At 37.3% G+C, this 27,555-nt stretch overlaps 1 protein-coding gene across 1 annotated transcript in view; it reads left to right on the plus strand.

Moving 5' to 3' along the window:
- Positions 1-27,555, plus strand: part of LOC130021015 (aldehyde oxidase 4-like) — an 87,601-nt gene that overhangs the window by 24,160 nt on the left and 35,886 nt on the right. The window contains exons 6-20 of the mRNA XM_056111762.1: positions 3,054-3,115; positions 6,493-6,576; positions 7,135-7,215; positions 9,699-9,843; positions 10,090-10,182; positions 10,853-11,004; positions 12,964-13,057; positions 14,365-14,474; positions 15,983-16,167; positions 17,224-17,386; positions 20,596-20,688; positions 21,710-21,879; positions 22,875-22,989; positions 23,916-24,038; positions 25,577-25,673. Of these exons, the coding sequence (XP_055967737.1) occupies positions 3,054-3,115; positions 6,493-6,576; positions 7,135-7,215; positions 9,699-9,843; positions 10,090-10,182; positions 10,853-11,004; positions 12,964-13,057; positions 14,365-14,474; positions 15,983-16,167; positions 17,224-17,386; positions 20,596-20,688; positions 21,710-21,879; positions 22,875-22,989; positions 23,916-24,038; positions 25,577-25,673 (1,767 nt within the window). The remainder of the gene's footprint in view (positions 1-3,053; positions 3,116-6,492; positions 6,577-7,134; positions 7,216-9,698; positions 9,844-10,089; positions 10,183-10,852; positions 11,005-12,963; positions 13,058-14,364; positions 14,475-15,982; positions 16,168-17,223; positions 17,387-20,595; positions 20,689-21,709; positions 21,880-22,874; positions 22,990-23,915; positions 24,039-25,576; positions 25,674-27,555) is intronic.

Consider the following 27,555-nt stretch of genomic DNA (forward strand, 5'->3'; position numbering starts at 1 on the left):
TCCTGGTACTGATATCGGCTATTTTTGGGTATTAATCTCCTATTTTGTTACTTTATGTTCCCCAGATGAATGCATTCTTTCTATGTCTATCCCGCTCTTTCTGACTCATTTCGCTTAACATGATACTTTCCATGTAGTACCACTTGTATGTAAATTTCATGACTTCATCTTTTCTAACAGCTACATAGTACTCCATTGTGCAGATGTACCAAAGTTTCTTTAACCAGTCATCTGTTCTCAGGCACTCAGGTTTTTTCCAGATTCTAAGCCATAGTTTTCTTAGTGATTCATTCTCTGTTCCGGCTGCCTTCTCCCCTCCACTCATGAGGTAGGCTTCCAGTTATGGAGCAATCTTCTTGGCCCATGTATCTACTGTCCTTAGGTGTGAACTTCATGTTATGTTATTTTATACTCCACAAATGAGTACAGTCCTTCTATATCTGTCCCTCTCTTTCTGACTCATTTCACTTTAACTCTCTACATGTCTATTCATTTATAAGCAAATTTTATGACTTCATCTTTCCTAACAGCTGCATAGTATTCCATCGTGTATATGTACCAAAGTCTCTTTAACCAGTCATCTGTTCTAGGGCACTTGGGTTGTTTCCAGATTTTGGCTATTGTGAACAGTGCTGCAATGAACATATAGGTACAGATGTCATTTCTACTGTGCTTTTTTGCATCCTCAGGATGTATTTCCAGAAGTGGTATTGTGGGGTCATATGGAAGCTCAATTTCTAGTTTTTGAACGACTGTTCATATTGTTTTCCAGAAAGACTGGACTAGTGGGCATTCCCACCAACAGTTAAAGAGCATCCGTTTTTACCCACATCCACGCCAGCACTGGTTGCTTTTGTTGTTTTAAATGTGTGCCAGTCTCCGTGGTGTGAGATGATTATCTCATTGTTGTTTTGATTTGCATCTCCCTGATGACTAGTGATGTAGAGCATTTTTTCATGTGCCTTTTGGCCATTTAAATTCATTCTTTAGAGACCAGAGTAGAGACCAGAGGGTACGACAAGTAAGGAAGTTTCCTTGCACATGTCCACCCTGGATTCAATCTCCAGCACCACATATGGTACCCCAAGCCCTGCCAGGAGAGATTCCTAAGCACAGAGCAAGAAATAAATCTTGAACACAGCTGAGTGTGGCCCCTAAAAGAAAAATTTAAAAATCTTAGTTAAAAAAATACGTTTCCATGGGACAGACTGCTATTTAACAGGTAGAGCACTTGGCCTGCACCTGGCCAACCCAAGAATGATATCTGCCATCCCATATAGTCCTCCAAGCCTGTCAGGAGTGATATCTGAGCATAGAGCCATGAGTAAACCCTGAGTATAACTGGCTGTGGCAAAACAAACAAACAAAAAAATATTTTTATTATAAAAATTTAAAAAACAAAGAAAAAGTTGTTTTTTTTTTAACCAAGAAACAGTCACAACTTGGGGAACGGAATGATAGTACAGCAGGTAGGGCATTTACCTTGGATTCAATCAACCTGCATTCAATCTCTGACATCCCATATGGTCCCCTGAGCTCTGTTAGGAGTAATTCCTGAATGCAGAACCAGAAGTAACCCCTGAGCATTGCCTGGTGTGACCCAAAAATCCAAAAAAGAAAAAAAAAAAACAAGCACAGCCAGATACTTTTATTTTCTTTTAGTCTTTTCTAGACATAATTCTTAGTTGCTTATTTCAAATGCTTGTGATAATAATAATATATATACTACATATATAATTTATATTGCATATATAATTTAAACAATAATAAAAGGAAAGAAAAAAAGATTTGGGGGACAGCAAGTAGGCTGCATGGGCTGATCTAGGTTCAATCTCTGGCATCCCATATGTTCCCCTGAGCACTGCCAGGGGTGAAGTGCAGAGCCAGGAGCACTGCCTAAAACAAACAGAAAAACTCATAATTTCCATATAATTAAAACCTCTTCATTAATATCATTTATACTAGCACTGTAGCACTGTCCTCCCATTGTTCATCGATTTGCTTGAGCGGGAACCAATAATGTCTCCATTGTGAGACTTGTTGTTACTGTTTATGGCATATCATATACATCACAGGTAGCTTGCCAGGCTTTGCTGTGAAGGCAGGATACTCACGATAGTTTGCCAGGCTCTCCAAGAGGGGCAGAGGAACCGAACCCCCATCGGGTCAGCAGCATGCGAGGCAAACGCCCTACCCACTGTGCTATTTTTTTTTTCAGGAAGTCGGTGGTTTTCTCACCTTTTCTACCACTCTTTAGAATTGCTATCTGACCAAAACAATACCAGTACCATTTGAATACCTACTGTGCTATGTTGACAGGGATCAAGAACACCTAGGAATTATGGCAGGAGAAACAGGAAAGAAGGTAGAGGACAGGCCTTGCACACAGCTGACCAAGGTTTGATACCCAGTCTCTCATATGATCCCTGAGCTCTGCCAGAAGTGATCCCTGGGCTCAGAGTCAAGAGTAAGTTTCCAGGTATAGCCAAAAACACAAAACAAAACAAAAAAGAACGCTTAAGAATCAATTCTTCTCTAGGAACTTAGGACCCAATGAGAGAGTAGACACGTTTATATGACTCTCTCCCACACCACTCATGTTGGGTTCACAGAAGGAATCAATGAGGGGGATTAATTTGAATGGGGTGCTAAAGCAGATCTCAGGAAGAAGGGGGTCCAGGACCCTGACAAATAGCACAGTTTCCCTAAGAAGATATTCAAGGGAGAAGAGTCTGCAGGAGAAAAAAATTTTAAAGGCCATATGTGAGATACTTGAGGATGTTGGCAATATCAAACTGCTTAAGAAATAGGATAAGAAGAGTTGACTAGGAAACACTGTAGAGAGTTTTGTGACATTTTGGTAAGAAAATGCAATCACAAGACCTATTTTGAAAAATATCCCTTTCATCATCATCCCCAAAGAACCATTTTGATGGTTTGGGAAGCAGAAATGAATCTTGCCAGTACTATATAATTATTTCATTGAAAGTATGAAACACAAATTAGCAACATGTTTCTATGTCATCCTTAAAATTTGATCTCTTCTTAATCAGGAAACTTGTGTCGCTGTACAGGATACCGGCCAATTATAGAAAGTGTAAAAACTTTCAGTGTGGTAAGTTCAAATTATTATTCATAGTAATGCATATTATATGTGTGTATGTATGTATTAGTTTATTTTTATGTTAATAAATGTTTTTTAAATCATGTATTGCTTTTAATTATCTCTAAAATAGCTCATATGTGTCTTTCTAACTGCTAAAAGAATAATGCTGTTGATTTTTTTAAATAAACTTTTCCATTACATCTTGTTTATAACCCTAAACTAGGAACTTTCTGTAGCATATATAGGCCATGACTTTAAGAAATGTAACTTCTTTTAAAGAAAATGAAATGCAGAATAAGAAAAAATAAAATCATCATTTAAAAGCAAGATATTGAGTGGCATGATTGCCACTTAATTCCTCTTTTGCAAACCAAGCACCCAAAAGGAGAGAGAACAAAGGGGAATGTCCTGCCACAGAGGCAGGGTGGGATGGGGGGATGTAGGGTGGGAGGGATACTAGGATTAGTGGTGGTGGAGAATGGGCACTGGTGGAGGGATGGGTACTTGATCATTTGTATAACTGAAACCCAAGCACAAAAATTTGTAAGTCTACAACTGTACCTCATGGTGTTTCACTAATAAAAATTTTAATAAATAAAAAATAAATAAAAGCAAGATATTGGGCAATTATATATACCATGTGTATTACTTTTAAAGGAATACAAAATTGAAGAATTAGGACCTGAGAGATAGCCAAAAGTACTGGACAATATGCTTTGCACCCTGATACCTTGGGATTGATCCCAAGCACTTCAGGGTTCCCTAGCACTGCCAAGAATAACCCCCAAGCACTGAGTCAGAAGTAATCCCTGAGTACCATTGGGTATCGCCCTAAAACCCACCAACAAAAACCTCCTAATGATCAGATAATGAAAACTCCTAATTATCAGGTAATAAGGAGACTTATTAAAGGAAAGTTTTGAATTCAGTCTTAATGCAGATGACAGACATGAATGAGTGAAAATAGGCTTGTGGAAAATTCCAAGTAAGGAAAAATAAAATATATTGAAGATCCACCTAAATAATTGATATGTCTGAAGCATTAGGGAGTAAAAAAGATATTGTTTGGGGCTAAGGAATTTAGACTTCATACTGATAGCCAGAAAATTGTTATTGTTGTTCATAATCTAAGAGTCAAAGGGGAAAATTCAGAGGAAAAATTCTTGGCTCCTACATAAAAGAAGGATAACCTAGAAGAAAGGCATGATAAGGGCAATGACATGAACTAGAACATATTTTGTGCAAGAGAGAAAAAGAACCTGGATCCTTGTGGCACATATTTACCTAGAAACATGCCTTTCAGGAAGGGAAATGCTAAAATCATAACCTCTGCAAAATGTAGGGTACAGGGACCAGAGATGTACAGAAATGTACAGCAAGTAAGGAACTTGCCTTGCATGCAGCCCAAACTGGGTTTAATTCCTGGCATCTCACGTGGGATCCCTGAGCACAGAGTCAAGAGTAAGTCCTGAGCACTGTTGAGTATGACACACACATACCCTAAAAATGAAGGGTGCAGTGAGAAAGAACCCTTCAAATTTGAGAAACCAAGTTATCAGATAGGATGAAGAAAGTTGAAAATAAATGATTTGATGTAAGGTAGGGAAGAAATAGTTTGAGATATACTAAGTTTTCAGAAAACTGAATGTCAAGAGGAAATATAATTTCAACAATATTTCAGCTAGGCTGTTTCCTAATACTCAATAAAAAATTAATTTAGAGGAAAAGAAGATAGTATAGCAAGTATGGCACTTACCTTACTCTGGTCAACCCAGCTTCTACATTTTGGTTCTCTGAGCCTTTCCAGGAGAGATCCCTAAGCACAGAGCTAAAAATAAGCCTTGAGCACTTTTGAGCACTTTTGGATGTGAGTCAAAAACAACAAGTTAATAATAATTATTATTTTGCTGATCAAAATAACTCAAAGTACACTTGTTAATTCCTAATACCATAAAAATATTTTGGGTGAAAATTCTACTTTAATGTCAGTATTGAATAATTCCAAAAATCTTATAAACTAGATGGCAATTTATTTTAAATCCTGGGTAAGATAATATTTCTATTTAGCCTTATGAATACTTAATATTCCATCATTTGACCCATAAAAATAGTAACTCCATATGATTTAATTGAATAACAAGTAATTATTTTCTTAAAGACAAAAAGCTATAGAAAGATATAGACAAAATGCTTCTATTACCCAAATATTTGTCCTGATCACTCTGAGTTCCCACATTCAACCTCTGTGACCTTTATTGTGTTTACTGTTGACACAGAGACCTAATCTTTAGTATGATTATCTTAGGAGTAAAAATTACTTAATCTTCACTAAGACTATCTTAAAAGTAAAAATCACCTTTTCTGCATCACTTCTCATGTGTCAGATATGTATCTTTTGAATATTTAAATCTAATAAAATATTTTTATGAAGAATATTATTTTCATAATACAAAAAACTCCCTCCAGCTAAAATGTGTTAAGACAGGAACAGAAACTGACTCCAATTATGAAGTAGAACCATAGGTTTCCAAACTACTCATACCAGAGGTTATATATGCTCATAAAAAGGGCAGAAAATGAAATAACCTGTCTGTGAGTTATAGTAATGACCTATGAGTGCAGTCTAACACTTCTTTGCATCTGCATGAAATGTTTTGAAAATTATTCTAAAATGGTTTGAAACTTGAACCATCTGAATCATTCTAGAAATTCCAATGATATCTTAATAATTTCAGGTTTTCTGTTTATTTGCAGTTGTGTTTAGAAATACATAAAGGTAGTTTGTCTTTCTGAGAACCTCATTAAAGATTCTAATGGGGTTGGAGAGCTAGTACAGAGGTTAAGACACTTGCTTGCCTTGCATTCAACCCAATTTGACCAACCCTAATTGTGTGCTTGGCACTGCCTATGGTCCTCAAGCACTTCCAGGGGTCACTCCTGAACACAGAGCCAGGATTAGCACCTGAACACCACCAGATGTGGCCCAGATTCCCCCTTCTACCCCTGCAAAAAGAAAACAAATCACAGTGTACCACTCCTATGATAAAGATAACCCTCCCGCACCAACCACCAAATAACTTTAATCTGTTTATTTCCATTCTAACAGGAGGCTTTAGCTAGCTGGCCCCATCCTCCTTGAAGCCCCTTCATCTACCCTTAGAACTGAACAACAAGACATGATCACATGCAGCACAATGCTGTAATGTGCCATAATTGCTCAGTGATGAAATAGTTTATTCTCTGCCCCACCCTATTTCAGAATTGCTGTGGGCAAGGGTGAGGTCTAATACTTCTTCCAGAGATCTGTGGGCCTGGGTGCTGCCAGATGTTGGTATTGGTGTTAAAAGAATCGACTGTGACTATTTTAAATTGCATTACTTTCTAAGGAATCAACTGTTTGTCCAATAAAAGGATCCGGAGAATGTTGCATGGATCAAAAAGAGAAATCTTTTGAGAGTGGACCAGAAAAAGTAAGTATCTGGTCTTACACTTCAGCCAGAATTGACTAAGAAGTACCTACCCCCATCCAAATGTATTCAAGCTTTCTATTCCCAGTGAGTCAAGTGCAAAGTAAAGCAAATAGCCTTAAAATTCATCTCCAAAATTAGCCAGCCTATATTTTTCATGGGCCTGTTTTCTTTGGAAGCACACAAAATGGTATACCTTAATCTGATTTGACTCCCCCTTCCCTCCTGCTATACACATGCTCCTTAGTACTTAGAGACACAAGAAGCATCTTCAAGCTCATGGCAAACAATCACCTGCAAATAATACCTGAGATACAGCCCAGAAGCTTAAAACCCAATTTTGGACACCAAAGAAGCCTAGGGGTGCCTCAAATCTGTGGGAAAATATCATAGTCCTCCGAGGGTAGGAAGAATTTCACTTGAGGACACCCTGTGGTATTAGCACCTATACTTTGTATCCTGACACATAGGGACATAGGGACAGATCCTGACTCTGAAGTCTCATCTTAGACATGTCTGGACACTTCACAGTAACTAAAGCTCTCGTTTTCTTTTGTTGAGATATGCACCCAACTGTATAATAAAGACGAGTTTCAGCCCTTGGATCCATCCCAGGAGCCTATATTTCCTCCTGAACTGATAGTAAGTGACTTTTTTTTCATTGTCTCAAGGAAGTGTGTCTGGGTCTTGCCCCACAGTGAACAGGTCTGAAGTGGGGACACTGTGAGGATTAAGAGTCTATTTCTATGGAAACCATAATGCCACAAAATAGAGAGTAAGAAGGAAAGTGCTTGCCATAGAGGCAGGGGGGTGGGTGGAGTGGGGGGTAGTGGGAGAGATTCTGGGAACATTGGTGGTGGGAAAGCTACACTGGTATTACTGACTTAACACCCATCCAGTGTTACATCATTATAGACTGAAACTCAATCATGAAAGCTCTGTAACTGTATCTCATGTTGATTCAATTAAAAAGAAGACTAGACAGAAATAAGAAAGAAAAGCATGGGGCCAGAGAGCTAATAGCCCCAATTCTCCAGCACATTTCATATTGTCTTAAACCAACAATCCTCAGAAGAACAAGGGAGCATTTACAGACATTTGCCTATCTATACTAGAGGCTAAACTTTTGCATATCAAAGGAAACTATGGAACTGATTGAGCAAGTTTCTTTTCTTTTCTTTCTTTTTTTTTTTAAATTTTATTGAATCATCTTGAGATAGTTGTAAGCTTTCATGTTTGGGTTACAATCACACAATGATCAAACACCCATCCCTCCACCAGTGCACATACATTCCCCACCACCAATATCCCCGGTATACCCCCCCTTTCCCACCCTCCCCCTGCCTCCATGTCAGACAATATTCCCCATTCTTTCTCTCTTTACTTTTGGGCATCATGGTCTGCAATACAGACACTGAGAGGTTATCATGTTTGGTCCTTTATTTACTTTCTGCACATATCTCCCATCCCGACCATTTTCTCAAGCCATCATTTTCTTAGTGATCCCTTCTCTATTCCAGCTGCCTTCTCCCCTTTGCTCATGAGGCAGGCTTCAAGCTATGGAGCAGTCTTCCTATCCTGTGTATCTTTTTTTTTTCTTCCTGTGTATCTTGTGGGTTTATCTCAAGGGAAATTTTTTCCTAGGAGAAGTAGCAAAGATAAAGTGATTACAAGACCCCCACCTCCTGCCCCCCCCCACATACCCAGAAGCTTTCTGCTTAAAACACTGGTTTTCCCAGATTAAAAGTTCTATACATCACTTATCCAAACCTTAAGCTTATTACACTGCAGCATCAAGGTTTTGACACTAAAAATTAGAAGTGTGTCCAACGTGGCAAGGAGACAATAGCCCACTTTTAAGGATTTATTCACATAATTTAAAACAGATATATTTAAATAGAAAGGTGATGCTGCCTGACCTCAGAAATGCATTGGTTCAAGTTGCTCAGAGATGTATTGGTTCAAGCTGCTTGAGCTCAGTGGCTGTAGAGATAGTACAGTGAGTAGGATGCTTGCCTTGCACCTTGCAAACCCAGATTCAATCTCTAGCACCCCATCTGGTCCTCAAAGCACTGCTAGGAGTGATTTCTGAGTGAGGAGCCAGGAGTAAGCCCTGAACATTGCAGGGTGTGGGCCCAAAACCAAAAACCACCACCACCAACAAAAAAGATACTTCACTAAGAGACTGTAGGTGGCTTGTCCAAGGTTATATAGCTATCCTTTGAGATAGGTTAAAGGCATTTTATAATGCAGGAAAAGTAAAAGTTAAACAATATTTATCACAATGGAATTATGTTATTCTTACAAATTACCTCTATGATTCCAACTCTGTTGGAAGAGAATGATATCATAATACTATCAATGATAGCAAATACTGTGATATTCCCATCATCCTATTCCATAACTATGCCCTATTCCATAAGAGAGCATGCAAAGACAGACACGATTCTACTGGATTCTCTAATGGCTTTAATTCCCGTGCATCCCTCAGAGTGTGAGAACTTGGACACATCTCTATTTGAAGAATATGTGTATGCATAAATGTGTCTATATAAATATATACATATGAGTGTCTTGAGCACACCTAGTATTTAAAGATTGTACATACACATATAAATATGTATACATATAAAAGGATGTGTCCATATATGTATATATTCATAAATGAATTTACATGTATATAAATATAAACATGTATATGTATGTACATGAAAAAGCCCACTTATACTGTATTTGGTGAGTGATTTTAAGAATTCTTTCAAGGATATTTGCCTGTAAGCAATTTGTTCTACAAAACAAACAAAGAAATCCTCAAAGATGAGGCTTCTCTGAGCTCTGGACTGAAACAGGAAACCAAGCTCTTTAATTTCAAGCTAAGACATGAAACCTCTTCTTCACACACTCACTTCACCAACAAAGTTTACTCTACATGTAATTAAGGGATTGGTACCTATTATAGAGTTTACTTAGGAGTCTCATACAGTTCTGATCAACATAGGTAGTTTTAACTAAAGCTATTCTTTCCTGATCACTAGAAAATTAAAAGGACCAGAGGGCAGTGGATATAGTCACAGCTTAAGTTCAACCATCATACTCTAAAATCTATTGGCTTTGCTTCTTTGCAGAGGATGGCTGAAGACCCCAACAAGAAAAGACTGACATTCCAAGGGGAGAAGACCATCTGGATCACTCCTGTGACCCTAAATGACCTTCTGGAGATAAAAGCCAAATACCCCAAAGCCCCCCTCATCATGGGGAACACTACAGTAGGTAGGTGCTTTTCATTGTATTTTCCCTAGTCCATGTATTAGGAGGACTAAGGAACCGAACATCTGTGTCTCCTTTTAAACTTTGCATAAGTGAGATTATTTTTTATTGAGACTTTGTAATATTTTGTTGCTTTCTTTTGCAAATGTATACCTTGCATCACAGTTTCCAGATTGGATTACCTAAGGAATATCTTTTAGCACCCATTATCTTTCTTTTCTAATTGCTTTAACTATTTTTTTCCTTAAGGACCCAATATTAAATTCAGGGATGAATTTCACCCAGTTTTCATATCTCCACTCAGCCTTCCAGAAATGAATTTTGTGGACATCACAGATGATGGTAAGTACCTTATTTTTCAAATAACATGTTGCATTAACTATGTGTGGCTATTACGTGCACTAGGTTAATTTGAGCATCTTGTAGATATCTGATCTCATTTATTCTTGCAAAAATATCTTGGAGAACTAGAGAGATAATATAGCAGGAAGGGCACTTCCCCTGTATGCGGCTGGCATCAGTTTGAGCCTCGGCACCACATATTTTCTCCTGAACACCACCAAGAGTGATTTCTGAGCATATAGTTAGAAGTAAGCCATGAAAATACACACACATACACATACATACACACAGAAATAGGGGGGAGAGAGAGAGAGAAAGAAAGAGAGAAAGAAAGAATGAATGAAAGAAAGAAAGAAAGAAAGAAAGAAAGAAAGAAAGAAAGAGTACTTACTGTGTCCTCTGTAAGCGGTTTCACTCATAACTGTTGGTGACTGAATACTGCATTGTCCTAGGACCTATAGTAAAGGACTGATGCCATATATCTCAGCTAGCTATGGAGGGAATATAAAATATTTGGTAATAAAGAAAATTAGCAGAAACTTTTTAATTATCTTAATTTATGTCATTCTAATTAATATTAAAAGAGAAGATATATCTGAAAGATTGTTTTTTTGCAGCCCTATTTTGTAACAGTTCATTTTAAGATTATATTCCACCACAATCTATTCAGGGATAAAAATAGGTGCAGGATACACCTTGGCCCAGTTGAATGAAGCTCTGCAATTCATTGTTTCGGAGCAACCAAAGGAGAAGACCAAAACCTACCATGCTCTCCTAAAGCACCTGAGAACTCTTGCTGGAGCCCAGATCAGGAATATGGCGGTATGTTCTCTAGATTATATTAAATAAACTACAGTGGTGAACAATTACACAGTTTGCTTAATTTAACAAAAATGTCTACTAAAAGAAGAACACCAAGTCAACGTCAAATAAGTCTCTGCACTATTTACTGAGGATGTGCCTAAAGTGAAAGGGGTCATATTGTCCATATATGTGTGGCAGCAAATTAAGAAATGGCATATTTATGTCACAAGATTGTAGTATTAAGTAAGAAATGGCATAATTATGTCACAGGATTGTAGTATTGGATCCTGGAGATATCCAAGTTATAGTTCCATCCTGTGACCTATAAATGGTATAATCCTAACTGAAAAAAAGAGAGTGTGTAAGAAGAAGAAGAAAGAAAGAAAGAAAGAAAGAAAGAAAGAAAGAATATAGACACAAAGAGGGAACAGAAAGAGGAAAGAAAGTTATTTGTAATCAAATATTTCTAAGATGTATTCAATTCCAACCAATAATCTGAATGAGTGTCTTGTCCACAGTATCATGAACAACAGCCTATATTTCAAAAAATGCTCTATTATTTCTAGTTCTCCTCTTAGACCTTTTTACTAAAGTCAATTTCTAAGCATGTGTATCCCGCATATTCATTTTTTAATTCATTTTTGAATGCTTGCTTTGAATGTTTTTATTTTGTTCTATTTTGCTTTTTATTTTGGGGCCACACCTGGTAATGCTCAGGGGTTATTCCTAGCTCTGTGTTCAGAAATCCTCCTGTCAGTGCTCAGGAGACCATATGGAATGTCTGAGAATGAACTTGGGTTGGTCTCATATAAGGCAAACATCATACCAGCTATACAAACACTCCAGCCCAGTTATCCTTCTTTCCAAGACTTTCTTATTATTTAAAATTTTTTAATAATCGGTTCAAACTCGTCCCCATTTCACACACAATGGAGAATTCAACAGGAATTAATAGGGAGCATTCCTTCTAATTGTCTCTGGTCTTGGTTTTGCTGATTCTTGAAAACCAGTGTTTTCATTCTCTGCATTTTCTTTTCTTTTTTGAGCATTCCATTTTAACTAACCTTCCCATGTTGTCCCTGTCCAGAGAACCCCTGTTTGGAGTTATAGCACAGGGGAATATAAAAACCCCACACCCATCCCTCTGGATACTTCTTGGGTTGATGGAGTAAGCAAATCGTCATACAATAGATTAGAAGGGGAGAAAAGGACAACATTTCTAAATTTTAGCAACATATGTATGGAAACATTTAAGTGGCTCTAAATTCAGTAGTAAATAAGAAAACCTGGTGTTTTATCTCCTGAGCATCAAGGAGAGAGAAGGCTGTATATTATGAGAAAGGAATGATTTCATAAGACCAAATGTGTTCCCTGGTTGTTTGACCTGCCGTAAGATAGGTTTCTCTGACTAAAGATTATTTCTGGACATGTCCTTTAATCTAGGTAACCTGCCTTTTTAAAGATTATACTAACAGTTTCTGTTGGGACTTCTAGGCCTTAATTGACCTTAGTTTTATATGCCTAGATGATCCATACCAGGAAAAGCTTGCTCTGGACATGATGAAAAGAGACTGTCTAAATATTTCGGGGAGACTGATCCTATATGACTTTTACTGAAGTTTGGGACAGCAGAAATTTCTGCACAACAGCAGAGCAGATAGGGTGATTGTGAATGTTACACATCTCGTTCCTTTCTTCCTGTTACTGGATTCTCACATCAGGGTCAGTTCTCAGAGAAACTTTGCCTCTTTCTTGCACACGAAAAGAAATGTTTTCTCGAACACTTAAGTCTAAACTGGGTTCAGGATTACATATATTGCACTACATGTTGTCTGAATCTATTTAGCTTCCTCAAAACTCTTGCCAAATCTTTCTATGAAACAAGAAGGGAATGAAAAATTTGCACAAGATCTATATATACATTGTTCTTTATTTGTGAATAACTAAGCAGTTTTCAAAATCTCTTTCTGTATTTAGACTTTAGGAGGACATGTGGTGAGCAGGCCTAATTTTTCAGACCTAAATCCTATTTTAGCTGCAGGAAATGCTGTCATCACTCTGATATCTAAAGGTAAGAGACCAACTGTAGGCTTTTACTTACTTACTTACTTTGTAATTATGACTTTACATTATGTAGCTCTTCTAACCCATAAACTGAGGACCCACAAGTATCCAGCTTAAGTCCACCAATGTTCACTGGCTGTATCTGAATGACTTCCACTATACAGATGAAATAGAAATAAATTATCCTGTCTTCTAGATCTTCTATATCATATTGCTCAGATAAATTACAGAATCTGAGAGTTTTTCTGAGCTATTTGGCCACATTTATGCAATCTGAATTGCATTATCAAAACTACCAAGGATAAACATCTCAGTGGAACAAAAGACATCTCTCTGATTTTAAACTTTGTGGCATATTTCATTTATAAGTTTCATAAAAATGACAATTTTCTAATAGCACTTTTAAATTTCTAGCTAAATCATATTTATGAGTTGTGTTATTTCCTTTCTCTTTATTGCAAGATAGGTTGAACGTAGAGAAAATTATATAAACTTAAATAAAAGTAAATGCCTATTATTCATAGGGCTGTGAATATAAGATAATTTCTTTTTTTCCTCTTTTTTCTCTTTTGGAGGAGGGGTGTGAAAATTATGTGCTCTACTGATGAGCTACATACCCAGTCAAGATATGTTCTCTTTAAAATCATGTATTTAAGTCTACGGGGAAATGAGGGGGGAGGAGAACATGAAATAATGGTGGAAGTTCCTGAAACTCTGGTGAAGGAATTGGTTATAGCAGCACTGTAGCTATGAAACAGTAACTTCAATGCTATTGTAAACAATGATACTTCAATGAAAAACTTTTGTAAGTAGAATAATGTTTTTAAGCATTGTAGATCCAATGAGATTCACTGGATATCCTTATCTATCTAAGGATAAAGAAGGTACATGCAAGATACTCTGTCTCACTCCCTAATCCATCCTCCACCATTTTGACATGTCACTTAATTTCTCTGACCCTCACTTTTCCCATTTATAAAATACACTGTGCCCTTTTGTGAACCTACATTGTATGATGGGTCTTTCTTGCATAGCTTTGACATTCTTCAGGACCAGATTTGTAAGTGTCTAGTGCATTATGAGTAGTATGAACTAGAATGACTCTATTTGACCTACCCCTGTCAATTGACAGATGAAAAGTTATAAGTCTTGAATGTTCTGCAAATCATCTAAGACAACCTAGTCTGGGGGGCTGGCACTAGAACCCTAATCCCTGGGTCCCATTTCAAATTCTCTCTTTCTCTGGGATATATCACAACAGTACCCTATTTGGATGAACAAGTTCATTCTAATTAAGGTCATTTTCTCTAATAGAAGGAGAAAGGCAAATTCCTTTAGATGGCCCTTACCTTGCAAGATCACCTGAAGCCAACCTTAAACCAGAAGAGATTGTGTTGTCTGTTTTCATTCCCTACTCTTCTCAGGTAAGGGCTCCCTGACCCACTCCACCACCCTGGGAAGACAGATTTCCTGGGAGTTGGTGACCTCTACTTTTCCAACTAACTCTTTCAGGAAGACTTGTGGGGCTAGTCACAAGAGATTTCCAAGTGACTCTATCATTTATATCAGGGTCACAGTGACCTTGATAGACTTTGGGGACTTTTCCTTCATGATCCCCTTCTTTCTTAAAATAATATAAATCTTAAAATGACTCATAAAAGTGAACATAATCATATTGTATTCAGTGTTATCTCTTAATTTTTATATTATATACTTATATTTTGTTTTGCTATTAAATATATTAAAAGTAAAAATGTTTCCATGAGCTCTACTTTCCTCAAAAGGTGAGACTTGTATGAGAGGTGAGAATTTTTGGGTTTCAGATAAATATGGCTGGAGCGATAGCACAGCAGTAGGGTGTTTGTCTTGTACACATCTGGCCTGACTGAGCCGGGTTTGATTCCTCTGCCCCTCTCAGAGAGCCCAGCAAGCTACTGAGAGTATCTTGCCCGCATGGCAAAACCTGGCAAGCTAATGAAAGAGAGTCCCTTTCTCCCCACATCCGTGACAGTACTGGTTGTACTTCTTCTTTTTGATGTATGCCAATCTCTGTGGTGTAAGATGATATCTCATTGTTGTTTTGATTTGCATCTCCCTGATGATTAGCAATGTAGAACATTTTTTTCATGTGCCTTTTGGCCATTTGTATTTCTTTTTTGAGGAAGCTTTTGTTCATTTTTTCTTTCCATTTTTTGATGTGTTTCAGGGTTTTTGTCTTGTACAATTCTATTAGTGTCTTATATATCCTGGATATGTTAATCCCCTTGGATATGTTAATACTCTGGAGATGTTAATACCCTCATTAGATGGGTATTGGGTAAATAGTCTTTCCCACTCCATAGGCTCTCTCTATATATTGGTCACTGGTTTGTTTTTGTTTGTTTGTTTGTTTGTTTGTTTTTTGAGGTGCAGAAGCTTCTTAGTTTAATGTAGTCCCATTTGTTTATGTTTGTTTCCACTTGCTTGGTCAGTGGTGTTTCATCCTTAAAGATGCTTTTATCTTCAATGTCATGGAGGGTTAGGTGGAATCTTAATAAGTATGGTATTTTATGAATAACCCATGAGAAAGATAAAGGATAAATTGATTAGAGAATGGGCTGAAAGTGAATGCTTAGCAAGCTAATTCAGGTAAGAGAATCTAATAAGAGTGGTGGCAGCAGGAAAGGAGATCAAAATCTCTGACAAATAAAGTAAATACATATAGAAGTTGAACTGAGGTGGTGTTAGGATTTAGTCACTACATATATAGTGCCTAAAACAGTTACTTGTTGACTTACATCGTCCATACTATTTTGATTATTAGTAGCTATCTGTGAGCTTTTAGATCATTCACAGGATCCTTTTCATTATATTCATTAGTGTTGCGCTCCGCTATGTAAGACTAGATGGTTGAAATCAGGACTGAACATTCTAGGTGTTTTTCTATTTACAGTGGCACTTTGTGTCAGGACTCCGGCTGGCCCAGCGTCAGGAGAATGCCTTTGCCATTGTCAATGCTGGCATGAGTGTGAAGTTTGAAGATGGCACAGACACCATCAAGGACCTTCACTTATTCTATGGAAGTGTTGGCCCTACAGTTGTGTCTGCGAGTCAGACATGCAGGCAACTTATTGGAAAGTATGTAACAAAAGCACAAAACTCGAACCTTTCTATATTAATGTTATGATGAAAATAGAACTTGGAGAATGTTTTTCCTATTATAAAGTGCATCTATAATCCTGAAGAAAATATAATACAGAAAATAATAAAGAAAACAAAAATCACCATGAAGCAACTCCTTTAAGTACCATGATTTGTTGCAGTTGGACTGGAGCAATAGCACAGGGGTAGGGCGTTTACCTTGCATGTGACCTGCCCAGCAGACCCGGGTTCTATTCCTCCGCCCCTCTCTGAGAGCCCGGCAAGCTACCGAGAGTATCTAGCCTGCACAGCAAAACCAGGCAAGCCGCCCATGACGTATTCATTTGCCAAACACAGTAACAAGAAGTCTCACAATGGAGATGTTACTGGGCCCACTCAAGCAAATTGATGAACAACGGGAGGAAAGTGCTACCGTGCTACAATAAATTAATGTATAAATAAATTTAAGTAGATATTATCTTCAAACATCTACTTTGAATTGAACTGTTAAAAAAATTATTATTTCCAATACTGTGTCCTTAGATATCTGGATATGTCCTTAAACATAAAAAAACTGAAATATTACAAAAAGTTAATTACCTTCCTTCCATCAGTCTCATTACTTCTAGCATCTGAAAAATGTTATCAAAAATTTTTTGACTGCTTTTACAATAATTTTTATCTACTCATACTTATTTATTGTCAATAATTGAAACTTAATGCTATATTTTCCTCAGATACTAAAGTAGCTTGATGTTTCTGGAGCATTTCAGTAGAACTTTCATTTGTGCATATTTTTACTTTTTGAAATAAATTAACATTAGTAGACCACATCACTTAAAATGATAGTACAGAAGAACTCTGCAAGAAAAATTTGAGAACCTTGTTTGTACATCTAAGAATTCCAGTGGATATTTGAATAAGTATTGTTTAGATTTCTAATGTGGTATGGGTCATTTAGACTTCAAATGTGGATGCCAGTTTCTTTCAATTCAGTGTCTTGTCTTTGCCTCTTTTGTGAAAAAAAAAAATGTTGACTTTCTTTCCTACTAGGCAGTGGAATGACCAAATGCTGAGTGAAGCATGCCGATTGGTCCTAGATGAGATTTACATTCCACCAGCAGCTGAGGGTGGCATGGTAGAATATAGGCGAGCCCTTATCATCAGCTTATTCTTCAAATTCTACCTCAAAGTGAGACAAGGACTGAATAGAAAGGTAAAGGATTCCTCTGGGTCCCTGGGTACCTTGACATCCTGAGTGTAAGTCTGTCCATGAAGGACTTCTTTTCTCTAATAGAAGATTCCTGGATTCGGACCCTTGTGAGGTTCTTCCAGCCTCCAGCTGCTTCAGCATAGTCCTTCTTGGTTTTTCTCCCCCTCCCCCCCTGCTCTTCACTTCTGAAGAGGAAGGAAATAACTCGCCAATCTGCTTCTATCATTCATGTGGCATATGTATAGTATCACGTTGACCTACAGTAGTAAAAAGTCTTTAATAAGTAAATAAGCACAACTTTTCCAGTTTTAAAGCAAAATTTTAAATTAAAATAATACCTATATGATTGGACAGAGGAGCCAGCTCACCAGTTAGGAACACATACTTTGTTTGCATGCACCCAAAGCTAGATTTGAACCCTAGCATAATATAGCCCTTCCCTGCATCACTGGCCTTGGAGCCCCTCTGACCATTGCTGGGTTTGGGCCCGGTGGCCCCTAGCACCACTTGGACGGCCCTGGTAGTCTCTGGTTGCATGGGGACCAAACAGTCCTGCATCTATAAGTTTAGAATTGAATCACAAGGCTCAATTGGCTCAGAATTTTTGGGAGGCCAAATATGTACAAGCAATCATACTAGTATTTTTAAATGTGAATCTAAGATGTGGCAACTGTATCTTAAAACATACACATTAACACTCTTATAAATATATAACCTAAACCATAATTAAAATTTTAATGCAAATATCCTAGAAATGAAGAGAAAATTATTTGTATTATCGTAATCTAAAATAATTATTAATACCAATATATTATTAATACTCTAAAATATTGTTAATATTTTTAATTTTCTTACTTATGCATATGTCTATATGTATATGCATCTGTTTAAGTGTATATATACCTATACTTATATACCTATGGAAACACAGTATAACTTGCTGATTCAATTTAGTAACAAACATCTTTAAATTTAAACAATATATTCTTTAGGAACATTATGACATAATGATTGTATGGCATGTTTATAGAGAGATGTACTATCACATAATTGTAAGTGTCCCTTATTTGGGACACTGAGATTGTTACTATCATTTTGGTTATTTTTTTCTTGTTTAATTTAAAATGACCTCCAGAGAACTGTTTCTCTGAATATGATTCATGGTGCTTAGTGTCCACTGGATAAGCTAACCCCCAAATGGCAAATGACTACCACATTGCTTTTATGGCTCAGAGCTTTAATATGTTAGTTCAGCTGTTCCATTTAAATTATTTTTGTCAACATTACATATGATTAGCATTATTTTACTTTCAGTTAGGCATGGAGAGAGCTTGAGGTCATAACTGATGTTGCTCAGGTCTTACTCCTGGTTCTAAGCTCAGAGACTGTGCCCAGAGAACCATACATAATGCTAGGGATTGAACCAGGGTCAGTGTGTGCAAAGCAAGTGCCTTTACCCCTGTATCATCCCAACACCTCCATTATTCAGTTTACATCCTTTATTATATAACACATATAATGTTCAGTGTTTGAATATACTAGTATATAATGTATTGTTTAATGTCTTAAGAATATTTAAATTTTACATCTACTACTTATTTTCCCTTACATATGAAATATATTCCATCAGAAGAATTTCAATTACAAAAAAGCAAAAAAAAATTTATGTCAGCTATTGCCATACTATTAACATTTTAAATGATGAATTTTTAAACATAAAAATGGACTAGATAGTTAGCTCAATGGACTGGAACACATGCTTTGCATGCAGGAGACTCAGGTTCAATCCCCAGCACACATAACTGCCCCCCCAATATCACTAGGGGACACCTTCAAGCACTGAGGTAGGTAGATACAGGAGTAGCCCCTGAGTACCACCATGTGGCCCCAAAATAAAAACAAAAAATATTAAACATAAATTTATGTTCAATGTCTTCTTTTGATTCTATTTGTCATTTTTATGTCAATTAATGCATGTCTACAAAAATCAGTTTTCATTTTCTAATTAATCCATCATTCATTTATAATACCATAGAATTCCAGAGGTTTTGTTTCATTCTTTATCCTGTTATCTGTCAATAACATTTAGGGTGATTTCATGGGGTGGAGGGATTGCTGTTTTCTTTGAGGGGAGGCCTACATCCAGCAATGTTCAGGGCTTACTCCTGACCCTACACTCAAGGATCATTTCTGGTGAATTTTCCAGAGTTTGAATCCAAGTAGGACATGTGCAAGGCAAGTACCCTACCCACTTTGCTATTTCTCATCCCAATTTCATGTTTGGCTAATAATGTAGCTGTGAATCTAGGGTTGCAAGTGTTTTTTTGAATTCGTGTTTTCATAGCTTTCAGATAAAGCCTTTTTGTATTAATATTTTCATATCCTTCAGATAAATGTATATCAGTGGTATAACTGATTTGTATGATATTTCCTTTTATTAAATTAATTCTCCATACAATTTTCCATAAATTCTCTGCCAACTTACATTTCCACCAATAATGTCCCAGCATAACTTTTTTCTCCATCTCTTACCAGTACTTTCAAATCTTTTTTTTATATAGGCTATATTCATAGATGTGAGGTGATAGTTTTAGAGTGGTTTTGATTTGCATTGTTCTAATAATAAGTGATGCTGCATATTTTTTCATTTGTCTGTAGGTCATCTGAATGTCTTCTTTAGAGAAGTGCTATTCAGGTCATTTGCCATTTTTAGATTGAGTTGTTTTTTAAGAAATAATTTTTAATGACTGCAGAATATTGAATCTGACAATAATTTGGTTAGCTGTTTTGCCTGTTGTTGGTTATTTAAGTTAATTTTAGTTTCTTCACTAACAGAATAAACATCTGTAACTGAATATTCCTCTCTTTGCCTATTCCTTCAGTTTTTTCTTTGAAATATAGGATCAGGAGATTGGTCTAGATTGAAAGCACAAGCCTACATTAGAAACAAATTTTTCTACCCATTCTAAAGCAGATCTTGTTCTGAATAGAAGTTCTTGATTTCTAGTAATAACTTTCACTTTTGGGTGCTGATATTTTGGTAGAATTATTCTTCAAAGGACTATTAACCTAAGCTACTTGAATCTTAACACTCAATTCCAGCAGAACTGCTGTCTAATATATGGGAAATAAATTGAATGATCCTGTTTCTACATGTACTTTTCTAAAATAGTCACTCAGACTATAAAAGTAATGTGAAATAATCTTTTCAGGATCCACAGAAATTTCCTGATATTCCAGAAAAGTTTGTGAGTGCTCTAGAAGATTTCCCCATAGAAACACCTGAAGGAATTCAGATGTTCCAGGTTGGTGGGTAGAGTTTTTGGTTTTTTTGGGTCTATGAATTTGTATGTATGTATTTTATGTATATCTGGGCTGGAGTGATAGCACAATGGTAGGGTGTTTGTCTTGCATGCGACCGGCGTGGCTGACCCAGGTTCGATTCCTCCACCCCTCTTGGAGAGCCCGGCAAGCTACCAAGAGTGTCTCGCCTGAATGGCAAAGCCTGGCAAGCTCCCTGTGATGTATTCGATATGCCAAACACCGTAACAACAAGTCTCACAATGGACATGTTACTGGGCCCCCTTGAGCAAATCAATGAGCAACGGGAGGGCAGCACTTATTTTTAATATTTTACATCATAAAATAAACATAGTATTTCCATTTTTCATTGCTTATGGGGATAAAGTATACTAAAGCCAGCTCATGTTGTCTGTTGTTTCCCTCATGTAACTTACTTGGTTTAGCTTCTTCACTTTTATTCAAGGCTACACAAGGAATTCAATTCTGAATCTTCCCTCTTTACTAGCTTTAGCTATATTGTTTAAATTGTTATTAGTCGATGTCTTTTCTTCCTTTACAATCAACACCTATAAATTCTAGAATATTTCCCTATATTATTACAACCATGCTAAATCTCCCAGGAACTTCTGTATCTCCCATCTACCATATTAATTATATAATTAGTTTCTATTGCTGCATGAAGGTTGTGACATTGTCTTTTTTTCTGGCATTATCTTAAGTGTGTATTCTGATTTCTTACCACAGTTGTAGATCCTTATGGACATAAATAATGTATGAATCAAGTATATGGGTTTTTTAAAATGTCTAGGACAAAAAATTCCTCTTTTTGAGAGGGAATGGAGAGATTGTAGCCAGAACATATTTCTTATCACAGTAAGATATTTCTTAACATACTCAAAGAATATTAGTAACTATGACTCACACGTTAATATCCAATTTTGTGAATAATCTAGGTACATTAAATTGAATTTTCAGTGCTTGATAATGTTTACCCATAAAACAACTTGCTTTATTCACCAACAGTGTGTGGATCCCAGCCAACCCCTACAAGATCTAGTTGGTCAACCAGTGATGCACCAATCAGCCATTAAACACACCACAGGAGAAGCTGTGTACATAGATGACATACCCCCCATTTCCAAAGAACTCTTTCTGTCTGTGGTCACCAGCTCCAGAGCTCATGCAAAGATAATGTAAGGAAATAAAATGTGTTCCTATATCTTGCTAGAATTTATTCACAATTATATATTCAAATTGATAGCTTATTTAAGTCCATTTAAAATGTTTATTTGATCTGGTGGATAGAATCAGGCATTTTTTCCCTACTTTATTTAAATACAGTGGTTTACAAAGTTGTTCATAAAGATTTGTTATAGGCAATCAATATTCCAGTGCCAATCCCACCACTTCTGTCACCTTCCCTCCACTATTGTCTCCATTTTTCCAACCACCCCTCAATCCTGCCTCTGTAGCAGGCCCACAATAATTTCTTTTATATTGCTTATTACCACTTAAATAGCTAATGGAATGATAAAAATATTCTTTGGTAAAAGAAATTTGTGAAAAGTTTGGTATCTCCTCATGGGGACAGTAAGTCCTTGTCTGAGCTGTTGTTGCTAGTTAAGCCTTCTGTGTTAATGTTTTTGTTAGTCGAGATTAGTTGCCTTCTATGTTACATTCCCATCCAATCTGGTATGCTCCTACTAGGATGTTAGTATTGTAGAGTTTGGAGATGTTGCTCCAGAATATTTAACTGGGCAGTTTAGCCAGAGATATGGCAGCAGCTGTTGGGGTGTGAGTGCGGCTGCCAGTGCTTTAGTAGGGCAAGAACTTGACCCAACCCTGTCCTGAGTTCACCCCGGAGACCTCAGCTGGGACCAGGTATTTGACAAATTTTTGAAATTGGTTGATCTTTTTCAAGATTTATTTATGAGTCTCTGAAAAAGTGTTGGTATATGAGCTTACATGGTGGCAGCAAGGAATGTGAAGAATCCCTTAGTTATGAAAGAATCTATGATGAAGAGTCAGAGTGCCTGCTGAATGCTGCTATTTTCCACCTTTAAATATCGTCCCACGATTAAGATCTGAGGCACATTGGGGTTTATCCTTCTGTTTCATCAATCACTGATATTATACCTCTAACTTGCCCCTGCAATTTTAATGTATGCTTTCAAATTTTCCTTCCTAGATCAATTGATATTTCAGAAGCCCTAGCACATCCAGGTGTTGTTGATGTGATAAGAGCAGAAGATGTTCCAGGAGAAAACAACCCTCATGGAGAGATTTTATATGCACAGAATAAGGTGTGTGAACTGTGTGAGGTTTATTATTCAAATACTTTACGGGAAATATCAAAATGATTATTTACTGTGACAGTAATATATGGATTTCTGTTCACATTCCAAAGACAGAAAAATTACTCAGGGGTCCTCATGTTCTCTTACAAATTAATGGATCCCTTTGAAATTTTGATAAGAACAGAGCCCCCTCCAAGAAATGACTTCATAGAAGTCATGAAAGTTTGGGCCAGGGAGTTTAGGCTGTCAATGAATCTTCTTAGCTATAAGTGGATCTCCCATGAGTTATCAACAGAGCACATGTGCAAGGCCTGGGTTCAGTTCCCAGCACCACACTGCCTTCCTAGCACTGCTGGGTGTAATGCTTACAGATCCAAGCACCACTGAAAAGACCCCTTAAAGGAAAATAATTTTTTTAAAAAGTCACTGAAGTTATACAAGCAATTTAGAAAATAAGACATTAAAAAACAAAATTTAAAGACTGTGGACTTTCATAATAACTGGATCATTGTATGTGATAGAAATATGTAAGAAATGTGGCTAAAGGTAGAGACTGGCTAACTAAGTTCTTCATCCTATTGGCATACTTTTTTTAATATGATGGAAGCAGCTGTTTAAAATTTCATAATTAGAAAATACTCTTTCTTTTGGTCACAGGAACCCAATAGGTCAATGTAAAAATATGGGAGCAGGGGTTGAAGAGATAGTAAAGGATGCACGCCTTGCATGCATCCAACCTGGATATCATCCCCAGCAACCCATATGGTCCTGAGCCCCATCAAGAGTGATCCCTGAGTGCAAGCCAAGAGTAAGGCCTGAGCTCCACTGGGTGTGTTCCAAAAGCCAAAAACAAAATCACACACAAACACACTCACATAGGAACAGTAATTCCTTCTTAATAAGTTTATGTACAGTTTATATCTTTTTTGCAGGTAATTTGCGTGGGTCAGATTATCTGCACTGTGGCTGCAGATACCCTTGCTCATGCAAGAGAAGCTGCAAAAAAAGTGAAGATTGCTTATGAGGACATCGAGCCAAGAATCATCACAATAGAGGTACTCAGACCTGTTTGTATCTTCTAGAGTCACTAGGATGAGATACTTTGGGCAAGATTCTAACCATCACATCATAAAACACTATAACTGGCGCTCTATCTAATCTTTGTTCAGTATTGTCTAGCTAAAGAGAGAAAACTCCAGCAATATGCTCCTTTGAACAGAAAACTAACAAAACTAACATGTGTGCTTTATATGCATGAGATCTGGATTTGAGTTCCAGCACCACACACCTACATACACAAAGTACCTTATGTCAGTTACCTTATGTCAGTTCCTTGCTTTCCATATTTGCTTTCACACCCACCCTGTCCTGCAGCCCAGTTCTCACCACCTTGTCTGACTTACTACAATAACCACTTCAAGAGGCTCTCGTACTCCATTTTAGCCCCCCAGGGCTGGAGCGATAGCAGAGCAGGTAGGCATTTGCTTTGCATGTGGCTGACCCGGGTTCGATTTCTCCATCCCTCTCGGAGAGCCTGGCAAGTTACTGAGAGTATCCTGCCACACGGTAGACCCTGGCAAGCTCCCCGTGGCATATTTTATATGCCAAAAACAGTAACAAGTCTCACAATGAAAACATTACTGGTGCCCGCTCGAGCAAATCGGTGAACAACAGGAGGACAGTGCTACAGTGCTACCAATGATATTAGTGTTACTAAACCACACCTTCACCAGATCACTATTCTTATATATTATTGTCCCCCTAGGTAATGAATTCTTTGGAAACTTAATTCTCAGTCCACCCTTCAACTGCCTCTTGGTAGAACCTAATTTCTCACCAATTGACCATGTTCAGTTTTGACCCATCAGCTTGAGTTCAACCTCAAAAGACTGCTTTATAAAGTTCCCTTACTTCAGATGCTTTCTCCTCTCTTCTCTAACCATTATTTCCATCCAATTCAGTGCCCAGTTCCAGTCCCCTTCATTAGGCCAGACTTGAACATTCCATACCCCACTCATCTCTCCTTCTTGACCTCTCTTTATCAGTGTCACCACCAAGTTGTCACCTTAATGTCAAATTGTTTCAAGTCATCACTCAGCAATGCAGAGTGTGAAACCAAATTTATATACCCCTTCCTCCCCCTCAGTTCTTCCTCAGAACCCTGAACAAAATTAAGACAGGCATTATCAATGCCTGTAATCCAATTTTAACCCAATTTCTGCTGACTGTCCACGTGGTCAGATTATGCTGGTGGGATAAGAAGAGGACCAAATTATTACACTAGCACTATCCTCCCGTTGTTTGTTGCTCATCGATTTGCTCAAGTGGGCCCAGTAATGTCTCCATTGTGAGACTTGTTGTTACTGTGTTTGGCATATCGAACATGTCAGTCACGGGTAGCTTGCCAGGCTTTGCCATGCAGGCAAGATACTCTCGGTAGCTTGCCGGGCTCTCCTAGAGGGGCGGAGAAATTGAATTCGGGTCGGCCAGGTTGGCCACGTGCAAGGCGAATGCCCTATCACTGTGCTATGACTCCAGCCCGACCTATTTATTAAAGTGTAAAAAATATTTTTTTCTTATTATTCCCCTGCAGCATGCCATAAAGCACAATTCATTTCTTTCTCCTGAGAAAAAAATTGAGCAAGGAAATGTAGAGGAAGCCTTTAAACAGGTTGATCAAATCATTGAAGGTAAGTGGTTTGGGGGCAAAAAAGTGAAGAACATAGACTGTTAAGAACATAGACTGACCTGAGAAGTACTGAAACTCTAAAGCAGAGCTTCTCATTTAGCCTGCATGGATAATAAGATTCAGTTTGATGAAATTTTACATGAATCTAAACATACAACCCACATCAAGATAGAGATAGAAAATATCCAGCACCCAAGAAACACTTGTATCCCCTCTCAGCTAGTAATGCTTCCAAAAGCCTTATGCTAATAGTTTTTCACCAAAGATTAGTTTTACCTTTGTTGTTGCTCTTGTCTTTTATTAAAATGGTTATTGCTAGGAATGGAACCCAGGATCTCATACATAGTAAGATGTGAAACTTACCTTGGTTAACTTTATCTGTTTTGAAGTATACCATTTAACAATAGTCTTCAATTTACTTGTCCATTCTGCCATTAATGAACATTTGAGTTGTTTTCTACTTGAAACTACTTAAATAAAGTTTTCTATTCATACTATGACATGTGTCTTTTGCTGAACAAGAGCACTGATTTCTTGTGGACAATAACCAGGAATAGAATTAGCAAATTGCCATTTTTTAAGTATGTTTCACTTTGGCAGTTAATGCTAAACATTTTTTAACTGTTTTAGTTATACTCCAATTAGCAGCTATAAGACTACATTTTTTCATTATTATTCATATTCATGTTTAATCTAATCTAACAGGTGAAGTATTATCTCTTTGCAAATTTAGCTAAATTTTTATGACAAAAATATTAAAAACTTTTCATATGTCCATTGCTTATTGGCCACTTATTTTTTATTAGATGAAATCTTTGTTCAGTTTATTGCCATTTTTTTAAAATTTTTTTTATTAGTGAAACACCATGAGGTACAGTTGTAGATTTACAATTTTTTGTGCTTGGGTTTGATTATACAATGATCAGATACCCATCCCTCCACCAGTGCCCATTTTCCACCACCATGGATAATATCCCCCCCACCCCATCCCCCCATCCCTCCATCCCCCCCTGCCTCTGTGGCAAGACAATCCCCTGTGTTCTCTCTCTCCTTTTGGGTGTTGTGTTATTGCCATTTTTAAAATTAAATTAAAATGATTTATATCACTAGAACACATAACAAACTTTAACACAATTAGCGGGTAGAGCGTTTGCCTTACAAGTGGCCAACATGGCCGGCCCAAGTTCGATTCCTCGCCCCTCTCAGAGAGTCCGGCAAGCTACCAAGAGTATCCTGCCCACACAGCAAAGCCTGATAAACTCCCTGTGGTGTATTCGATATGCCAAACACAGTAACAATTGTCACAATGAAGACATTACTGGGCCCACTCGAGCAAATCGATGAACAATGGGAGGACAGTGACAGTGACATTGATTATTACAATACTTTATTTACTTTAATATAATTATTAATACAATAGTCTATTTACTTAATAAAATTATTAATACAATAATGTATTTACTTAATTCCTTATACAGGGCTGGAGCAATAGCACAGCAGGTAGGGCGTCTGCCTTGCACGCGACCAACCTGGGTTCAATTCCTTTGTCCCTTTCGGAGACCCCGGCAAGCTACCAAGAGTGTCCCGCCCACACAGCAGAGCCTGGCAAGCTCCCCATGGCATATTCAATATGCCAAAAACAGTAACAGGAAATCTCACAATGGAGACATTACTGGTGCCCGCTCGAGCAAATCGATGAACAATGGGAGGACAGTGCTACAGTGCTATAATTCTTTATAGAGGCTTTTTATGCTTCCAATATGAGTTCCTTGTTGGTTATTGATATTATAAATAGCTTCTCCAAGCCTATAAACTACAGTTTTACTGCCTTTGTGTTTCTTATAAACGAAAACTCTTGGTTTTAATGAAGTCTAATTTATCAG

Source organism: Sorex fumeus, unplaced genomic scaffold (genome assembly GCF_029834395.1).
Source record: "Sorex fumeus unplaced genomic scaffold, SorFum_2.1 ptg000014l, whole genome shotgun sequence".
Lineage (NCBI taxonomy): Eukaryota > Metazoa > Chordata > Mammalia > Eulipotyphla > Soricidae > Sorex > Sorex fumeus.